This window comes from Orbicella faveolata, unplaced genomic scaffold (assembly GCF_042242905.1).
Source record: "Orbicella faveolata isolate gen_17 unplaced genomic scaffold, um_ofav_v1 contig_3, whole genome shotgun sequence".
Classification (NCBI taxonomy): Eukaryota; Metazoa; Cnidaria; class Anthozoa; order Scleractinia; family Merulinidae; genus Orbicella; species Orbicella faveolata.
The window spans coordinates 2442527-2460216 of record NW_028301558.1 but is presented as its reverse complement, the minus strand read 5'-3'; the positions used below and the strand labels follow the sequence as shown (position 1 = coordinate 2460216).

General features: G+C 40.3%; 1 protein-coding gene across 1 annotated transcript; it reads right to left on the bottom strand.

Annotated features, from left to right (window-relative positions):
• Nucleotides 1-1135: 1135 nt before the first annotated feature.
• Nucleotides 1136-17690, bottom strand: LOC110049467 (uncharacterized). Its single transcript, XM_089298327.1, has 18 exons — nucleotides 17673-17690; nucleotides 17243-17333; nucleotides 16928-17012; nucleotides 15206-15288; nucleotides 9890-9957; nucleotides 9314-9394; nucleotides 8718-8783; nucleotides 7374-7407; nucleotides 6848-6915; nucleotides 6116-6274; nucleotides 5377-5535; nucleotides 4629-4688; nucleotides 4374-4409; nucleotides 3930-3976; nucleotides 3447-3487; nucleotides 2749-2825; nucleotides 1988-2051; nucleotides 1136-1408 (listed from the first exon to the last, which is right to left on the bottom strand). Exons 1-17 carry the CDS (start codon nucleotides 17688-17690, stop codon nucleotides 1995-1997), a joined length of 1230 nt encoding a protein of 409 aa, XP_089154453.1. The 3' UTR covers nucleotides 1136-1408; nucleotides 1988-1994.

Below are 17690 nucleotides of genomic sequence, written 5' to 3'. Positions count from 1 at the left end.
TCCTGCCGAAACGTAACCTAAATTCACTTCATTAAATTACAACACATGCGGCAGTGGATGGGGAATGTGACGATGTAAACTAATGAACAGGAGAAATAAAAATCAAGCTAGCACATGGAATACTGACATACCTGTAATGTTTTGTCGTCAACATATCTTAGTTTTATCAACTGCGTAAACTGGGTCATTGGGCTTTCTCTTCCTACAAAACGCTGCATCCTCTGTCCGCCAATGAATTAAGAGACGGACGATAAGAAAAGTAACTGTAAATGATGGGAAATTCTCAAGCTGTACGCCTTTTTTGGTCTAATTTCCTTAGCAGGATTTTTTTATGATAAAATCTCGTGCTATTGTTTTTTCTCTTGGTTGCGCAAGTATCTTAGAAGTATCTCAGTATTTCGCTCGCTGCGCGGCGTAAATTTACTGTTTCGCAATTTTCCCTTGCAAGATTTTGTTTCCGTATTTGAATCTATTTCTGAATACCTACGAATTAAATGCCTGCTGGTAAGCCTTTTCTGGATAGATAACATCGCGAAAATGCGACGTTGGTCAAGTTTTGGCACAAAAGTACAGAAACAGCCAGAGAACTATTCTAGAACAGGAACCCAAGATGCCGAGAAAAACACCGTTATTTTGTCTTTAAGTAAATGAACAACACTACGACAAATAAAAAAGAGACCTGTCAAAACAGTTTCACAAGTACAACCACTCTACTTTCTCTGATTGAGAATTGGGACTGGCAAGACGATGGAATTGTCAGAATATAGGGAGGTAGGGTATGATCGCAGTATGGAATCTAGGTCTGGTTTAGGCTTGATTTCCGCCGCTCTCGTGTTCGGGAGAGGAGCGCGGGCTCGTTTTCCGAACAGCGACTGGAAATCGAGCCTAGGTCTGGTTAGGTACAGTTGGATCCCGCTAACTCGAACTCGGTTATTTCGAATTCCCCGTTATTTCGAACTCAAATCCATTCCCTTCGATTTGTTCTTCAGTCATTTACGATCAGGTATTTCGAACTATTTTTCGATTCCCCTGAGAGTTCGAAATAACGGCTATTCCCATCGATATTAGTGGCAATCTCTCCCGTACTCATCACTTCCTGGCACTACTCTAAGAATATATTTGGTGGCAAAAACGGTTCAAAACTGTTCAATTTTATTGACTGAATTCCACTTCAGCTCTTTAAAGCGCAAACAAACAAACAAACAAGAAAAAATAAAGATATACTCGTATATATTCCCGACCTCACGTTGTTTGCTTTAGCTCTTCGAAAAATACGTTTACACAAAAATTGCACTATTTACAATTTCTCAAATTCTTTTGAAATGACACCGACAAAAGTAGAAAACCATCTTGAGTGTTCAAAAAACAATCTCTTATGGAAAACAGATATTCAGGAAATAAGTTCAATCTGAAAGAATAAAAAGCAATAAAGAAATAATGAACCTCGAACTGAATAAATTAGGTGTTTTTAAAAATGGTTGTGCAAATAAAGCCAAAACGGTAGACTTTAGTTTTAGAAAACATGATACAGTCAACCCTTCCAAATTCTGCCTCCCCTTTACTTCGAAGCCCTTAAACGAGTGACATATTCATATGCTTGCTTCAGAATACCACTTTTATATCAAGCTGAATTAGAGAAAGGTGGCATCTGTTAATTTATGTCTGCATGATCCATTACGATGGGTTAGTCACTCCAGGTGTTTGGCATTTTTACTACGAATAAGTAACAAAACACAAATTCTAACGAGATAATACAACAAATAAACCATATCAATGCTCAAAAAGTGAAGCATGATGGTTTGGTTGATGGCATATCAAGTAACCACCACTGCAAGGGGTCAGTAGTACCATGCTCAGTTTAGCATTTTCGTAACTTTATACTAAAAGTACATGGATCTAAGAATCAAAATTGTAATATGCCTATTCACAGATGAGCACACAACGATAACAGGAAAAGGATAATAGTAACAAATGGTCCCAGCCTCACCTGATAATCAAGTATGAGCCGGCGATCCGACCGTGTAGGGACCGCTGGATGATCCAGGAGGTGACTAAAAGAAACAAAGACAATAAACAGATGGCAATCACAAATGGTAACTAGGCACTGATTTAACAAACTTATCATCATCATCATGTCTCCGTCTGTCCTAGAAGCTATGGAAAATTTTTTATGCAACAAGATTGGCGTCACCTCCGGCCAATACTTAAACTTAGAAAAATGACTCTCGACCATCATATCGCTAATGCAGGGGCATTCACTAGTTTAATAAAATCTACTTTAAGTTGCGTTCTGAGAAAATTTCGTGACCGTTTTTTAAAGTGGTTCGCCGTGAAAACGGTAGTAGCGCCCCCAAACGTTGTATGACTTGTATTCTTTCTGAGATTATAATTAAGCAATAGAGCACTTTCTCCGTGTTTACATAGCCTCATCTAAACACGAGGAAGGTTGGGAGAATCCCAGACAATTATGCAAACCGTCGACGACGTCTCGGGTTTGCATAAATTTCGAGAATTCTCCCAACCCTACGAGTGTTAAGATGAGTCTATGTAAACACGAAAAAAATACTCTATTGCTTTTATTAAATAATTCTCAAAACTACGCGCGAATCTAAAACGTCACAACTGTGTTTACATAATACCATCTAAACACGACTATCGACCAATGAGAGCGCGCTTAAAAGCTCAGTTATTTTATATAAAGCATTACGAGCAATAGAGGACAACACAAATAAAAACAATTTTTTGTACCCTTTTGAACAAGGTCAGTAAAACTGCTGGATGCATCATCAGCAATCTCCTGTCATACTCTGGTAGATCAAAACGGCCTGAAAAATGTAAATCAGTGATGTCATGCCTCATCGAACTCATATCTACAATCAACCAAACTTTTATCTTGCACTACCGTACCCGCATTCGCAATTACCCAATCAGAAGCCGTGTCGGCTATCCTGCTTATATATCCTACGATATCAAGTCACTGACCAGACCACCGACTTGATATGACTACGATATCATGGTCACTTGGTCGATATCACGGTCACTTTTTTATTCCTTTTCCGAATTCCCTAATTAGGGCAAAGAAACGATTGGTCGAAAATGGATCGGCGAATTTCGATCGAAATATTCCAACCGAAATAAGTGGACCACCTCCAGAGGTGATCCCGAATATTCCGGTCGGAAGAAACCGAAACGGACCTTTCCATTTGAATTCCGACCGAAATTTCCGAAATCTTTGGCATAATGGAAAGCACCCATTGTGTTGTGTTCTTGGGCAAGACACTTTACTCTCACAGTGTCTCTCCCGAATGGGAACGCCGAGGAGTAACTCTGCGATGCCTAGACCTCGACCTAGGCAGTTCCAATACATATTTCACATAACCACTTGATTGCAATTGTGGACAAAGGAACTAGACATTGAAAGCTGTTGCTATTTAGCATCTTCTCACATTTTGCATGTCCTTCCGCCGTCATTAGCTCATCATAAAGCCTGCAATACAAAAGAGTAGAAAATAAAAATTTAAAAGTTTTGAATTTCTTTCTAATTCATACCTCACAAATAAGATTGGAAAGGATTTGCGCAAATTGACTGTGGTTTAATTGTGCAAAATCAATAGAGTACAACATCTGTTTAACAAATCTGTGCTCTTAAGTTTTTTTTTTAAATTCACTTGTATTCAGTAAGTTATTTCATTGTTCGGTTTGTTCTGGTTTCGGGTCATCCATGCTTAACATTTTCTTTACTTTGACTTCAGCCATAGTCAACAATAACAATAGTCTATAAGGAAAGGAGTCTTTGAGTTGATTGAAAGCGAGGACAACAGTGACCAGTACAAATGTACATGCAGTTCATGTAACAATAAGGAATGCTGTTGTTAATTAATTAATTAATAATTTTCAAATCAAAATTATTCATTTATTTTCTTAATTACCTGCGTTGCAAATTCACGGTAAAATACGACAAATCCGTTGTCTGCCTCTGTAAATGAAAGATGAACTAGTCTCCAAAGCTAAGCACCTTACTGGAATACACAAATATCAATAACTACAGCACTATTGCAAACAAAGGCGAAAACAACTTCTGGTATTGTTTAGTAATTTAAATTATTATTTTGATTATTAAAATAATCACGAGAATACTTGGACCGTGCAAGGTGCTATTGGAATTTTAATAACTAGCCTCTACTGCTTGTGCACTAGTCACGTGACTTTTCGTTCAGCTCTATGTCTCATGTTCTTTCAGTGAAGATTGACTTCCGCGAAACAGTCTTTTGTGTATATAATGGCCACATGGCTTCCCTTGGTGGTGTCGTTTGCTGCACACAATCTTCGCCTACTCGTCTTCAAAATCTTAACATGACATAGATCGTACATACCAAATAAAAATCCCTTTGGACTTTCATTTCATCCATCTGTAACAAAAATTGTATAAATTAATTTCTAAAGATTGTCGTTAAAAAACAAATGGAAACAAGCCTGGGAACAGTTAGTGCAATATTGTGTGTATTAAGTAAATTACATCAGGTGTGCACACGTGAGACTGCTGGATATTTAACACAAGTAGAGTCGCCTTCTGCATATTAATTTGTGTTACTATTCCTCCCAAAATCAAGTGCAGCTACGCAACCTACCTTGGACTTAAGCTGCTTCATTTCTTCACGTGCGTCATTTGTTTTCTTTTCACAGGAAACCTGGAATATAAATAACATATCGGCTAAAGGCAGTTACTACAGAGTCCAGTGGATAAGAAATAGTACTTTTTCACCTTAGCGAGCTCATTAACCTGAGCTAAGTTCGATGGAGTTTAAAATAAAAACATCATAGCTATGTCCAAAACTAATGGACAAGCTGCCGTTCCATTACTGGACAGAATGTATCCTTATTGACCAAGCGTGAGAGCCATACTATGAGTATAACGACTTGCGGTCTTGTCAATACGAAACGAGCGCAGCGATGTCCGCACAAAGAAGAAGGACAAATATTCTACCATAACGGTCCCGAGCAAGCTCAGTTAATGAGAGATTTATTACTGGACTGAAGACGTTTAGAGATACCTCACTATTACTGTTAACCTCAAGAGAGCAAAAGGACAACAGAGTTGAAGAAAAGAAAAAGAATCTTTGACGTGGAAGTTAATTCTTTTAGAAAGTAAGCCATAAAACTACAACGGAATAATTGGGACAGTTCCTCGATCGGCAATAGAGCAGTCAGATTGGTTGACTTAGTTACTGTCTCTCTGAGCTAACTTAGTCGAGTAATAAAAAAGCGTTCAATCTTTAGACAACTGGAGCAGCTTACTTACTCGAGTTAAAATCATATAAATATTTCATTGAGGACCGCGCTACAACACACGTAACACGTGCTGTACGTTTCACGTACCTTTGATTTCAATGCAGCGATTTCTTCTTTCATTGCTGACTTCTGCTGCTTAACCATTTCTTTATTCTCTGTTTCCCTCTTTGTATCCATATTAGCTTCAAGTTCAGCTAACCTCTTGTCAGCTATTAATAGTTTCTCACTGTGCTCAGCCACTTTTTTCTACAAGAAAATGATAACACGAGAGTGTTTGCCAAAAGTCCTACTTCCTATGTTACCTTTGTCAAATAAGCCTTTCTTCGTCTAGAATGATACCATACATACGACGTCCAAGACTTCTAGACACTGTTTAAGTTGTTTCTTTTTATTATAACAATGTCGCATTAAAAAGATCTTAACCCTCGCTAGAAGTTTCACATACATACATTACATACATTACTTTATTTACCCTCGGATTTCAGAGTAGCTTGTGCAGCAATATCTCCGAGCGTTTAACCATCAGATGAGAGATAGACCACCACACCGGGATCTCCGTCCCCTACTCTTTTCAATCAGTGTGTAGGTTCTTTTACGTCCCACAGAATTAATTATGAAGAGTCGTGAGACGGGGCCCACGGTTTATCGTCCTTATCCGAGAAGACTAGAAAGTCTACATTTACAGATGTTATTACAAAGGCAGCACTTTCTCCCCAGTTATTTAAAGACCCAGAGTGTTGGTCTGGCCGGGGTTTGAACCCGCGACCTCTCACACGCTAGTCCGGCGCTCTACCACTGAGCTAACCGGTCGGCGGTTTTCACATACCTGTGATTTCAATGTGCCAAACTCTTCTTTGATTGCCGACTTCAACTCTCCGAGCATTTCGTTCTGCTCTTTTTCCTTCTTTTTGTCAACATCCATTTCAAGTGCACGTAGTCTCTTCTCGGCTGCCAATCGCATTTCACGGTGTTCAGCCACTTGTTTCTACAAAACGACAAAAACGATAGTTGCAGCCCAAAGCACACTACATTGATTTCTCTGGACATATGGAAATAATATAATTGCATCGCGCACATCGATCGATGTAATTACACTGCTTTTGAGTTCACTGCAAATCTTGGAAAATGTCTGATGAATCATGTATCAATCATTGTAAATTTAACAACCAATAAAATGAGTTTTCGCGTTAAGTCACCAAGTAGCCTTTGTCACTGATCAACACATGTCTCCCATATGGACAAACTAATCCTAGCAGTATATGAGGAGAGTCTGTCACATCTAAACCTTGTTCTATGGCCCAGCTCTCGAGAGACTCCAGTTGATTACTGATAAAGCATTCAGCTTCTGTAAGGACGATAACTGGTTCAACCGATGCTGGGAGCTCGGATTTTTTTTTTTCAAATAGCCGCATCATCACCATAATCACTGCGCGCCAGTAGCCTGCATCACTGATTGAATATTACATTTTTCATTTTCTTTTTTTTTTTTTACTGCCAGGCTTACCTTATACCACCATTCCTTATCAACACACTTCTTCAGAAGTTCAGAAAACCTTACCTCCATGTCCACAATGGTCGCTTTGAGACGTTGGTTTTCTGCACGTAACCCATCCTCCTCATGATCAGCTGAAAGTGAAAGAAGTGAACGTATTAAAGCCATTAAGCTGGCTGTTCCCTGTTCTTCGGAATTATTTAGAAAATGTTTGGTTTTTTGATTCGTTTTGGCGTCATATAGGTTGTGTCGTCTTACCAGCGCTAGTGCTAACCAATCAGGGCTACCTATCAGACGTATAATAAATCCGTCCTGGTGTGATCGATTGAACCAATCTTCCCGGAACACGTCTAGGAACTTTTCAGCTTAAGAAATTAAATGAAATAAATTTTTCAACCCAAACTCAAATGGGGATTTTGAAAACCTGTTTACTAACATAACGACGAGGAAATTAGAATTGATATAAAAAAGAGAAGAGAGAGATGTGAACGACAATAATTTTAAAACCTTTTAGATAAAACGTGACTGCAACTGTGATGGAAGAAATAAAAAGAAACGGATTGCTATATATACGATACCACTTTTTCCTTACCCTTTCCTTGACTTCGAAATGCTGTCAACCAAACCTACCAAAGGATAAAAAAAAACACAATATATATATTAGTGCAGTTTTCAAAGCCGGACAGGACAGACCTGGTATAAGTAAAGTTAATAGCTTCTAAAGACACTGCGGTGTCGTCAGAACAAAGTAGAGGATTGTGGGTATGTGTGTCTTTATAGTGGAGTATGGAGTTTTAGTATATACCACACAAGTGAATAGTGCTTTTCGCGCGCTCTGATTGCATGGTTAACTCGGAGGTGATTAGCAAGTACCATTCACCTCCGAGCAGCCGGCGCGAGAAATTTTAAAATTTCCGACCGCTTGTCACACATAAAATAACGTTTTGGTCCGCTAATTATTCAGCTTGTGTGGTATATACTAAAACAATTATTCACCTCAGTGTCGGTGAAAGTGATGGGTATTTACCGAGCCGCGAAGCGGCTCGGTAAATACCCACCACTATTCACCTCCACTTCGGTGAATAATTGTTAAATGTTGAGGAAGCATGTTAACAGAACATACGTGAATGAATGAATTAAGTGAAATCTGAAATCTGAAGATCGCTTCCCCGAAGACCTAAAAAACAACAAAAAAGACGCCTCGAAACCTGTCTCCAAGCATTTCAATCTCCTCATATTGTCTATGGACCTGTGGTATTTGACTGCACCAAGACAACGCTAAAAATCGTAAAGTTCAAAACTGAAATTTACCTTTCAAGTCGGTATCTTGGCTCCCCATGGAGTCAATAACCGTTTTTCATTAACTAATTTATTCACGCATTTCTGTTACCAACAATGCTTCCTCCAATATCGTACCTCGGTGCTCCACTTTATGAACACGCATCAACACAATCTCCAACTTTGCTCTGACAAAGGGCTAACGTTCGTCAGCTTCACAAAATCGTCAGGGCGGTTAATTTACTCGCAAGATAGCTGGTATAAGTAACTTGGGGTGTTGGGAGGTTTTCGAAGTAACATTTTTATTGTTCAGTTCAACTCTTTGAATTTGCCATCTACAGTGGTACCCCGTTAATCCGGTCACCAACGGGCCACAAAAATTTGGCCGTGTTCACGGAGTGGCCGTATTAAAGGGTTCGTTAAATAAGAAAATGACAGACTAAGCTTTTGTTCGGAACAGAATAAAGTGGCCGCAATAACGAGGAGGCCGTAAGGCGGGGCTTCCACTGTACTTCAACCTGTTTATTCGGTCGTAATGGTAGAACCTCGCCTCTTTAATACCTCTTTGTCAGCTTAAGTTCGCTAACTTTCAAAATGGAGATACAAGCGATTGGGACTAATTTGTTTCGACGAGGGAAAGCTATAAAATTAGACTTACCGTTAAAATAACGACGAATCCCGCAGGTGAAATGAGAAGGAAAGACGAGAAGCATAGGTCGGTTATCTGAAAAGTCAAGATCATGAGTTGTAATTCCGAGAATCTATCGCGCTTGTAACTGGACAATGTCATAGAAATGAAAAGTATTTGACACAGCCTGCGTTGTGTCTCTATTTGAACTGTGTGGGGGTACTTTTTCAGCATAGCATCTATAACTGAGACATGTACAAAACACTATTTTTAAAGACTACTTAAGAACCGCTATAAAGTTTCAGATCATGCACTTGGAATCACTTTAACATCTAACGTGATATTAATTTCAAGGCAACCATCTATGATGTACGGTCCAGTAGACTAAGTGGAAATGTGAACAAATCATAGTGGAAGTGCAAAAAGGTTTCCATTATGCAGGCGGAACGCACGAGAAACGTTTTATTATCCACATGAAGCAACATATCAGCTACAACCACAATCTCACCAGTATAAAATTTAGAGGAAAATGCCTTCAAAAAGCCATCGGTAAAACTTTTTTAGGTTGTCATACTGGTTTTTCACAATTTTCAGATGATTAAACTAAAAAATCACTTGCTACACACCTTTCCATAAACGCTTTTGTGATTTATACATTTCAGCTCGTTTGAATAGAACTTTATATTGTCCCACAAACTCCTCACAGCCTGCAAAATTAATTAACAGAACAATCCATGAAGGGTCAATTAAGACATGTTTGCGACATACCCACGATACAAATAGTTTAGTTGAAGTCGTAAGGTTGCTGGTAAACGACAAGGCAAAGTGGCGTAAACTGAAAAAGTCGTGTCGTATGTAACATGCTCCTATCGTATTGTTTAAATTGCCTTTTTAGGAAATTACCAAATGAGGCGAGCAATTTTATGGCACATCCAATTTTTAATTCAATTTTAAATTTCACATGACTGATTAACCCATTCAACAGCAATGTGACTTGAATGAAGTTTTCGTTCTCACCGAAAAGGAATGCCTGCCACTATTTCATTCAATATTCAAAACTAATGTTTTTGTAGCTCCATCAGAAACTGTATCGCTTATGCTAATGAGGCAAATATACTCTGAACAAAGATTCTCCAATTCCTATGCATGAAAATGAAGACAGCTTTACAGAATCTGAACTGTAAACGAAAAACAAGACTAACCTGAGGTAGCGGGTATTTGAAAACATTTTCAGAAAGTGTCTTCAAAAAAGTTAGTTGATTTTCATTGCCTGCAGTCAAAACAAACAAAGCAAGGTTAGAAACGTGTTATCTATGTAACAACTGCAGGACAATAGTTTCCCATATCGTCCCGAGTGTAGTACAGGTGTAGGAACTATTAAAATCTGTGGTGTATATAGTGTAACTGGACTTAGTTTATGTATTAAAAAAAAATAAGTATAATCGGCAAGCAGTTATTCAAAGAGATGGAATCTTAAAGCAGACTTACAAGAGTTTTCTTTATCGCAAAGTCTAATTAATTGTAAGTTGTGTGTCTATTAGCACTGTTGGACTGGATGACACGGTTGCTATCTTGCGCCCTTGTTGTTCTTTTACCAGGCACATTCATGCACACCTGATCTGGGAATCTACATCAGTAGTCTGCTGTTTATACATATATGGAATATCTCTAGTCTAAAGAGGGTCATTCTAGTTCTCATAGAAGGTTGGTCATTACTCCCTTTCCTTGCTTACAATTGTTTTTTGACAAATCGAGCAGCACGTCGTTGCACGGCCCCAAGCACTTGGCCATCTAAAAGTTATTTCAGTGCAGAATCTCAGCTTCATTACACTGTATTTTCGTCAACTGAAAACACCGCTTTGAAGTTTCGAGTTATTTTAGTACCTTTATAAAAAATCTGATTGACTAAAAGTAATCAAACACAAATTTGGCGCATCCAGGGTTGAAGAACAACATCTGGGAGCCGAATGATCAACCTAACAATTACACGGAACGTTTACAAGATGGAACTCCCTCGAGTATTATACTGCTAACTTACCTGAGTAATTTGTCACAACAAGACTTAGAAAAACAATCGCCATAACACTTAGAATGATTCTCGAAATCATCTTTGCGGTATTAGCTGACCGTCTCTTATTTTCTTGCTGTAGAATGTCTGGCGCGCGCAAAGTTCATTGTTACGTGGCCATGATGGTGACTCCTGACGTGACATGATAACTGCATTGCCGATTTTAAATGTTATCTGGTTGTAGCTATTAAGATACTTTTTAATTTGATTTTGAATGGATAGATCATAAATGATGGAAGTAGTCACTGAGAAAACAGTTTATCGCTAACGCGTAACTGCTGACACGGACCATAGCCGAACATCAAATAGCAAAGATCTCCGCGCGCGTGAATACGTGATCTTTTTTTACAGCGGTCAGTCCATCCGAATAGCAAAACCTAGATCCCGCAAAAGACTAATCCACAAAATTAAACTCCTGCCAAAATTTAGAACAAAACTATTAGAATAATTTTTAACGTCCTTGTTACAAAATTGTCCATAATTTTAAAATCCCACGGCAGTTTTACCTTACTTAATCAAATATACCTGATATCTATAAAGTATTTTTTATTGTCTATGCAAGTCGCTGCACAAAATGCTGGTTAGTGGTAAGCTAAAGGCCTGTTTTCACTAGTCGGTGTCATAATCAGAAGCGTAGAGTGATACGATCTAGTGAAAATCAAAACGACAGAGACGGAAGCAGAACACCAATTCGGCTTATGACTCCGTCGCTTACGAACCAGTGAAAACTAGACTGTCGGAGTCAGAAGTAGAAGTGGAAGAATAAAGCAAACACACTGCTCGATTCCAGGCCTTGTGATTGGTTGGCTCTTCCACTTCTGCTTCCGACTCTGACGGGTTTCAGCAAACCACCGAACGGCGACGCCAACGAGAAAGTCGTCAAACAAAAGGTTTAATAAGCAGAAATATGCCTCCGCATGTGCGTTTTGAATCTGTCACTGCATATTTAGTCTGAGCAAGTTTTGAGACTGATAGGCGCACTGAGCAGATCTACAGAGTTGCGACATTCGAAGGTAAAATAGAAAAACATTATTTTTACAAGGCGTCGTCCTCGGCGTCGCCGTCGTTATTGCTAAAATTCCCCACTTAAGGCTGGTTTTCACTAGCGACGGAGTCCCAGTCGAAGTCGTAAGAGAGCTTACGACCCGGTGAAAATCGAAAATCGGAGTCGTAAGCGAAGTGATAAGCTCGACAGAATCGAAGTCGGAAGAATAAAACGAAGAATAAAACGTGTCCATTTCTTCCGATTCCATTTACGACTCCGTCACAACTCCATCGCTTGTAATCCACAGAAAACGAGATTGTCGGAGTCAGAAGCAGAAGCGGAAAAACCAACCAATCACAAGGCCCGGAATCGACCATTGTGATTGGTTTATTCTTCCCCTTCTGTTTCAGACTCCGACAATCTAGTTTTCACTGGATCGTAAGCGACGAAGTCATGAGTGGAATGGGTGTTTTGCTTCCGAATCCGTCGGTTTGATTTTTACTTGATCGTATCGCTCTACGCTTCTTATAACGACTCCGACTAAGCCAAGCACTTTAAGTAAGCCAAGCACCTCAAGTAAGCTAAGCACCTCAAGTAAGCCAAGCACCTCAAGTAAGCCAAGCACTTCAAGTTAGCCAAATACCTCAAGTAAGCCACGCACCTCAAGTAAGCAAACCAACTCAAGTAAGCCAAGAACCTCAAGTAAGCTAAGCAGTTCAAGTAAGCTAAGCAGTTCAAGTTAGCCATGCACCTCAAGTAAGCCACGCGCCTCAAGTAAGCCACGCACCTCAAGTAAGCCATGCACCTCAAGTAAGCCATGCAACTCAAGTAAGCCATGCACCTCAAGTAAGCCACGCACCTCAAGTAAGCAAACCAACTCAAGTAAGCCAAGAACCTCAAGTAAGCTAAACAGTTCAAGTAAGCTAAGCAGTTCAAGTTAGCCATGCACCTCAAGTAAGCCATGCACCTCAAGTAAGCCATGCACCTCAAGTAAGCCATGCACCTCAAGTAAGCCATGCACCTCAAGTAAGCCATGCACCTCAAGTAAGCCATGCACCTCAAGTAAGCCATGCACCTCAAGTAAGCCATGCACCTCAAGTAAGCCAAGCACCTCAAGTAAGCCAAGCACCTCAAGTAAGCCAAGCACCTCAAGTAAGCCAAGCACCTCAAGTAAGCCAAGAACCTCAAGTAAGCTAAGCAGTTCAAGTAAGCTAAGCAGTTCAAGTTAGCCATGCACCTCAAGTAAGCCATGCATCTCACGTAAACCATGCACCTCAAGTAAGCCAAGCACCCCAAGTAAAGCAAGCACTCCGAGTAAGCCAAGCACCTCAAGTAAACCAAGCAACTCAACTAAGCCACGCACCTAAAGCAAACCAAGCACCTCAAGTAAGCCAAGCACCTCAAGTAAGCCACACACCTCAAGTTAGCCAAGCACCTCAAGAAAGCAAAACATTTCAAGTAAGCTAAGTATCTCAAGTAAGCCAAGCACCTCAAGTAAGCCACACACCTCAAGTAAGACAAGCACCTCAAGTAAGCCAAGCACCTCAAGTAGGCCAAGAACCTCAAGTAAGCTAAGCAGTTCAAGTAAGCTAAGCAGTTCAAGCTAGCCATGCACCTCAAGTAAGCCACGCATCTCAAGTAAGTCATGCACCTCAAGTAAGCCAAGCACCTCAAGTAAACCAAGCACCTCAAGTAAGCTAAGCACCTCAAGTAAGCCACGCACGTCAAGTTAGCCAAGCATCTCAAGTAAGCAAAACACTTCAAGTAAGCTAAGTATCTCAAGTAAGCTAAGTATCTCAAGTAAGCCAAGCACCTCAAGTAAGCCACGCACCTCAAGTAAGCCAAGCACCTCAAGTAACCTAAGCACCGCAAGTAAAGCAAGCACCTCAAGTAAGCTGCCCAACTCAAGTAAACCAGGCACCTCAAGTAAGCCAAGAACCTCAAGTAAGCAAAACACTTCAAGTAAGCTAAGTATCTCAAGTTAGCCATGCACCTCAACTAAGCCATGCACCTCAAGTAAGCCAAGCACCTCAAGTAAGCCAAGCACCTCAAGTAAGCCAAGCACCTCAAGTAAGCAACGCACCTCAAGTAAACCAAGCACCTCAAGTAAGCAACGCACCTCAAGTAAGCCAAGCACCTCAAGTAAGCCAAGCACCTCAAGTAAACCAAGCACCTCAAGTAAGCAACGCACCTCAAGTATACCAAGCACCTCAAGTAAGCCAAGCACCTCAAGTAAGCCAAGCACCTCAAGTTAGCCACGCACCTCAAGTAAGCAAAACACCTCAAGTAAGCTAAGTATCTCAAGTAAGCCAAGCACCTCAAGTAAGCCACGCACCTCAAGTAAGCCAAGCACCTCAAGTAAGCAAAGTACCTTAAGTAAGCTAAGCAGTTCAAGTAAGCCAAGAACCTCAAGTAAGCCAAGCACCTCAAATAAGCTAAGCAGTTCAAGTAAGCAAAGAACCTCGAGTAAGCCACGCACCTCAAGTAAGCCAAGCACCTCAAGTAAGCCAAGCACCTCAAGTAAGCCACACACCTCAAGTAAGCCACACACCTCAAGTAAGCCAAGTGCCTCAAATAAGCCAAGCAGTTCAAGTTAGCCAAGCACCTCAATTAAGCCACGCAACCTCAAGTAAGCTAAGCACCTCAAGTAACCCAAGCACCTCAAGTAAGTTAAATACCTCAAGTAAGTCAAGCACCTCACATAAGCTAAGCAGTTCAAGTAAGCCAAGAACCTCAAGTAAGCCAAGCACTTCAAGCAAGCCAAGCACCTCAAGTAAGCCAAGCACCTCAAGTAAGCCACACACCTCAAGTAAGCCAAGCACCTCAAGTAAGCAAAGTACCTTAAGTAAGCTAAGCAGTTCAAGTAAGCAAAGAACCTCGAGTAAGCCACGCACCTCAAGTAAGCCAAGCACCTCAAGTAAGCCACACACCTCAAGTAAGCCACACACCTCAAGTAAGCCAAGTGCCTCAAATAAGCCAAGCAGTTCAAGTTAGCCAAGCACCTCAATTAAGCCACGCAACCTCAAGTAAGCTAAGCACCTCAAGTAACCCAAGCACCTCAAGTAAGCTAAATACCTCAAGTAAGTCAAGCACCTCACATAAGCTAAGCAGTTCAAGTAAGCCAAGAACCTCAAGTAAGCCAAGCACTTCAAGCAAGCCAAGCACCTCAAGTAAGCCAAGCACCTCAAGTAAGCCAAGCACCTCAAGTAAGCCAAGCACCTCAAGTGAGCTAGGCAGTTCAAGTTAATCAAATGACTAGGGTAAGTCAAGCGTCTCAGGTAAGCTTAATAAAGCACCTCAAGTAAGGAATGGACCATTAGAAAAGTGATGGGGGGGGGGGAGTGGGGAAAAACAAAATAAAATCATGCAAGGGAGGGTGACTGAAAACAAAATTGTGCAAAGAAGCAGTGAAGAAAAAACATTCCTGCAAGGTGAATTGCAGTCTGGCTTTTAAACTATACTCACCTGAAGGCACCTTTGCAGCCACTTTATACTGCAGTTTTAATTTCTTGGTCCTGGTGGAATCCCCATTCACCAGCTGGTTTTCTCTACAATTAGGAAAACAGACATTTTTCCCTTTCAAGGCTGATTCATTTTGGACACTGGTAGCTAAACATTCATGCAGAAAAACCCTAACAGATAACCATGGTTAAAAGTGATTTAAAAAAACATGTGCTATAAACAGCCATCCTGCTTGATTCATTTGCAATCAAGCAAACACATACCATGTTTTGAAAGCCTTGACATATAGGAGTGATTTCACAACTAACATGTATAAATGACGATTGTGGACACAGATTTGCACACCCATGGCAAACTATGACACTTCCCTAAGATGGCTACTAAGATTAATGTTGGACAAATGTTGTAACCAAAGGCAGTCATGATATGGAGATGTTAACTGATGACTAATGCATTTAATATGGGCTATTTCAATCTATTTTTAGCGACATTTTTTTATTTTTACTTTATTTGTCTTAAGTGTTTTTAATATTTCTAACTATAAAGCGCTTTTGAACTTTTAGGATATTGGCGCTATATAAATATTTTATTATTATTATTATTATTATTATTATTATTATTTTAAGTTTTTGAAAAAGTAAATGACACATTATCATTCAAGTCCAATCAATACATTAAATTTATCAGCTGAAAATCATGGAAAATGCACCAAACCACTTCTATTTTGCACAATTTTCTGGAAGGGGGGGGGGGGGGGCATGCTCCCAGACACCCCTAGCAGAATAGGCCCTTTGGCCCCATATATATTACTGGATGGCCACTCGCAGAATCCTAGCTAAAACCTTAATTCACTGCATGCCAAATTTTATTCCAAGGGGAATGAATGAATATAATTGATATTTCTCTAAACATCAAACAAAAAAATGCAGTGCAGCACCATCAGTTAAACAATAGCACTTAAATGTGTCTGATACTTGGTTATGTTTCCCTTTCCCCGTAGTATAATTTTGACAGTAAAGCAAATTGATTGTGTGAAAGATAAAAAATGTTTGTTTGAAGCCTGTTCCAAGCAATCAGATTGCGGCAAGTGTCAAGATTAAGATTGCCACAGTAGAATATGTCCCCCCCCCCCCCAAAAAAAAATAAAATTTAAAAAGTAATAAAAATAATTTCTTGCATTGGACTTGACCCAGAAACAAATCCTGCAGAGGCAGTGGACATGAAAAAAGAAAAATCTTGCAAGCTGAAAAAGTCCCACTCCACCCCACCCCCATCACTTTTCTAATGGTCCGTCCCTAAGCCAAGCTGATGAATACTGACAGAGCTCCCTGGTGGCAGAAATAACTGGCATTTACATAACTGAAAGAATAAGGGCTTCATACGTCTTTGTTTACAAAGAACTAATGCTTCCGCACCAAAATTGGCAAATTTGTAGCCCTTCTCAAATGTTAATGCCAATGGAAGCCATTTTGGTTAGCTGCGGTAATACTAGAGCCCTGAATAGTAATTTTAGAGGTCTGAAATGGGGTATCGATATTTGGCTCAAGTTTGAAATAGGGTATGGCCATACACCCCACCAAAAACATTGGGCTGGGAATACCCCCCCTCTACCCCCAAGGTCTTTGTTGAGGTTGTCTTAAATTAAATCAATTGATCAGAACAAATTATAAGCTTGACTTATTAACAAAAAAATAACAAAAATAGACTAAACATTCTGTCATTCACCTTTCTTTCCAAGAGAGCTTGTCAGAACAAACTGTGATTTGGTGATGTAGTGAAGGGAGTAAGTTCCAACAAATGATCACGAATACTTAACCCTCCAGTACATTGCTTGAAGCCAAATCATGCAAGCTAAACACCTCAAATACATGTAAGCCAAGGCAACCCAGCGTCAGTAGGCCAAGTAGCTATACAGACTCATGCACACTAACTCAGAGCTGTATATAAAGCTGCTAAAGTGCCTGCTGAAGTAATCTCACAGAGCCCCGAACAGAAGCACCGGTCGGCAGTCAAACCTGTCAAGTAAGCCAAGGAGCTCACCAAGTGAGCTAAGCCCCTCAAGAAAGCCAAGCACCTCAAGTAGGCGAAGCTGAGCTAAAAAGGAGCTCGGGACATGATAAGGGTTCTTACACTAAGTAGTAATAAGATTTGCAACAAGATTTGCGGAAGTCTGGAACCCACAATTTTCGCTTGAAGGTTTTCAAAAAAGCCCAAGCACCCCAAGTAAGGCACGCACTCCGAGTAAGCCAAGCACCTCAAGTAAACCAAGCAACTCAACTAAGCCACGCACCTAAAGCAAACCAAGCACCTCAAGTAAGCCAAGCACCTCAAGTAAGCCACACACCTCAAGTAAGACAAGCACCTCAAGTAAGACAAGCACCTCAAGTAAGCCAAGCACCTCAAGTAGGCCAAGAACCTCAAGTAAGCTAAGCAGTTCAAGTAAGCTAAGCAGTTCAAGCTAGCCATGCACCTCAAGTAAGCCACGCAT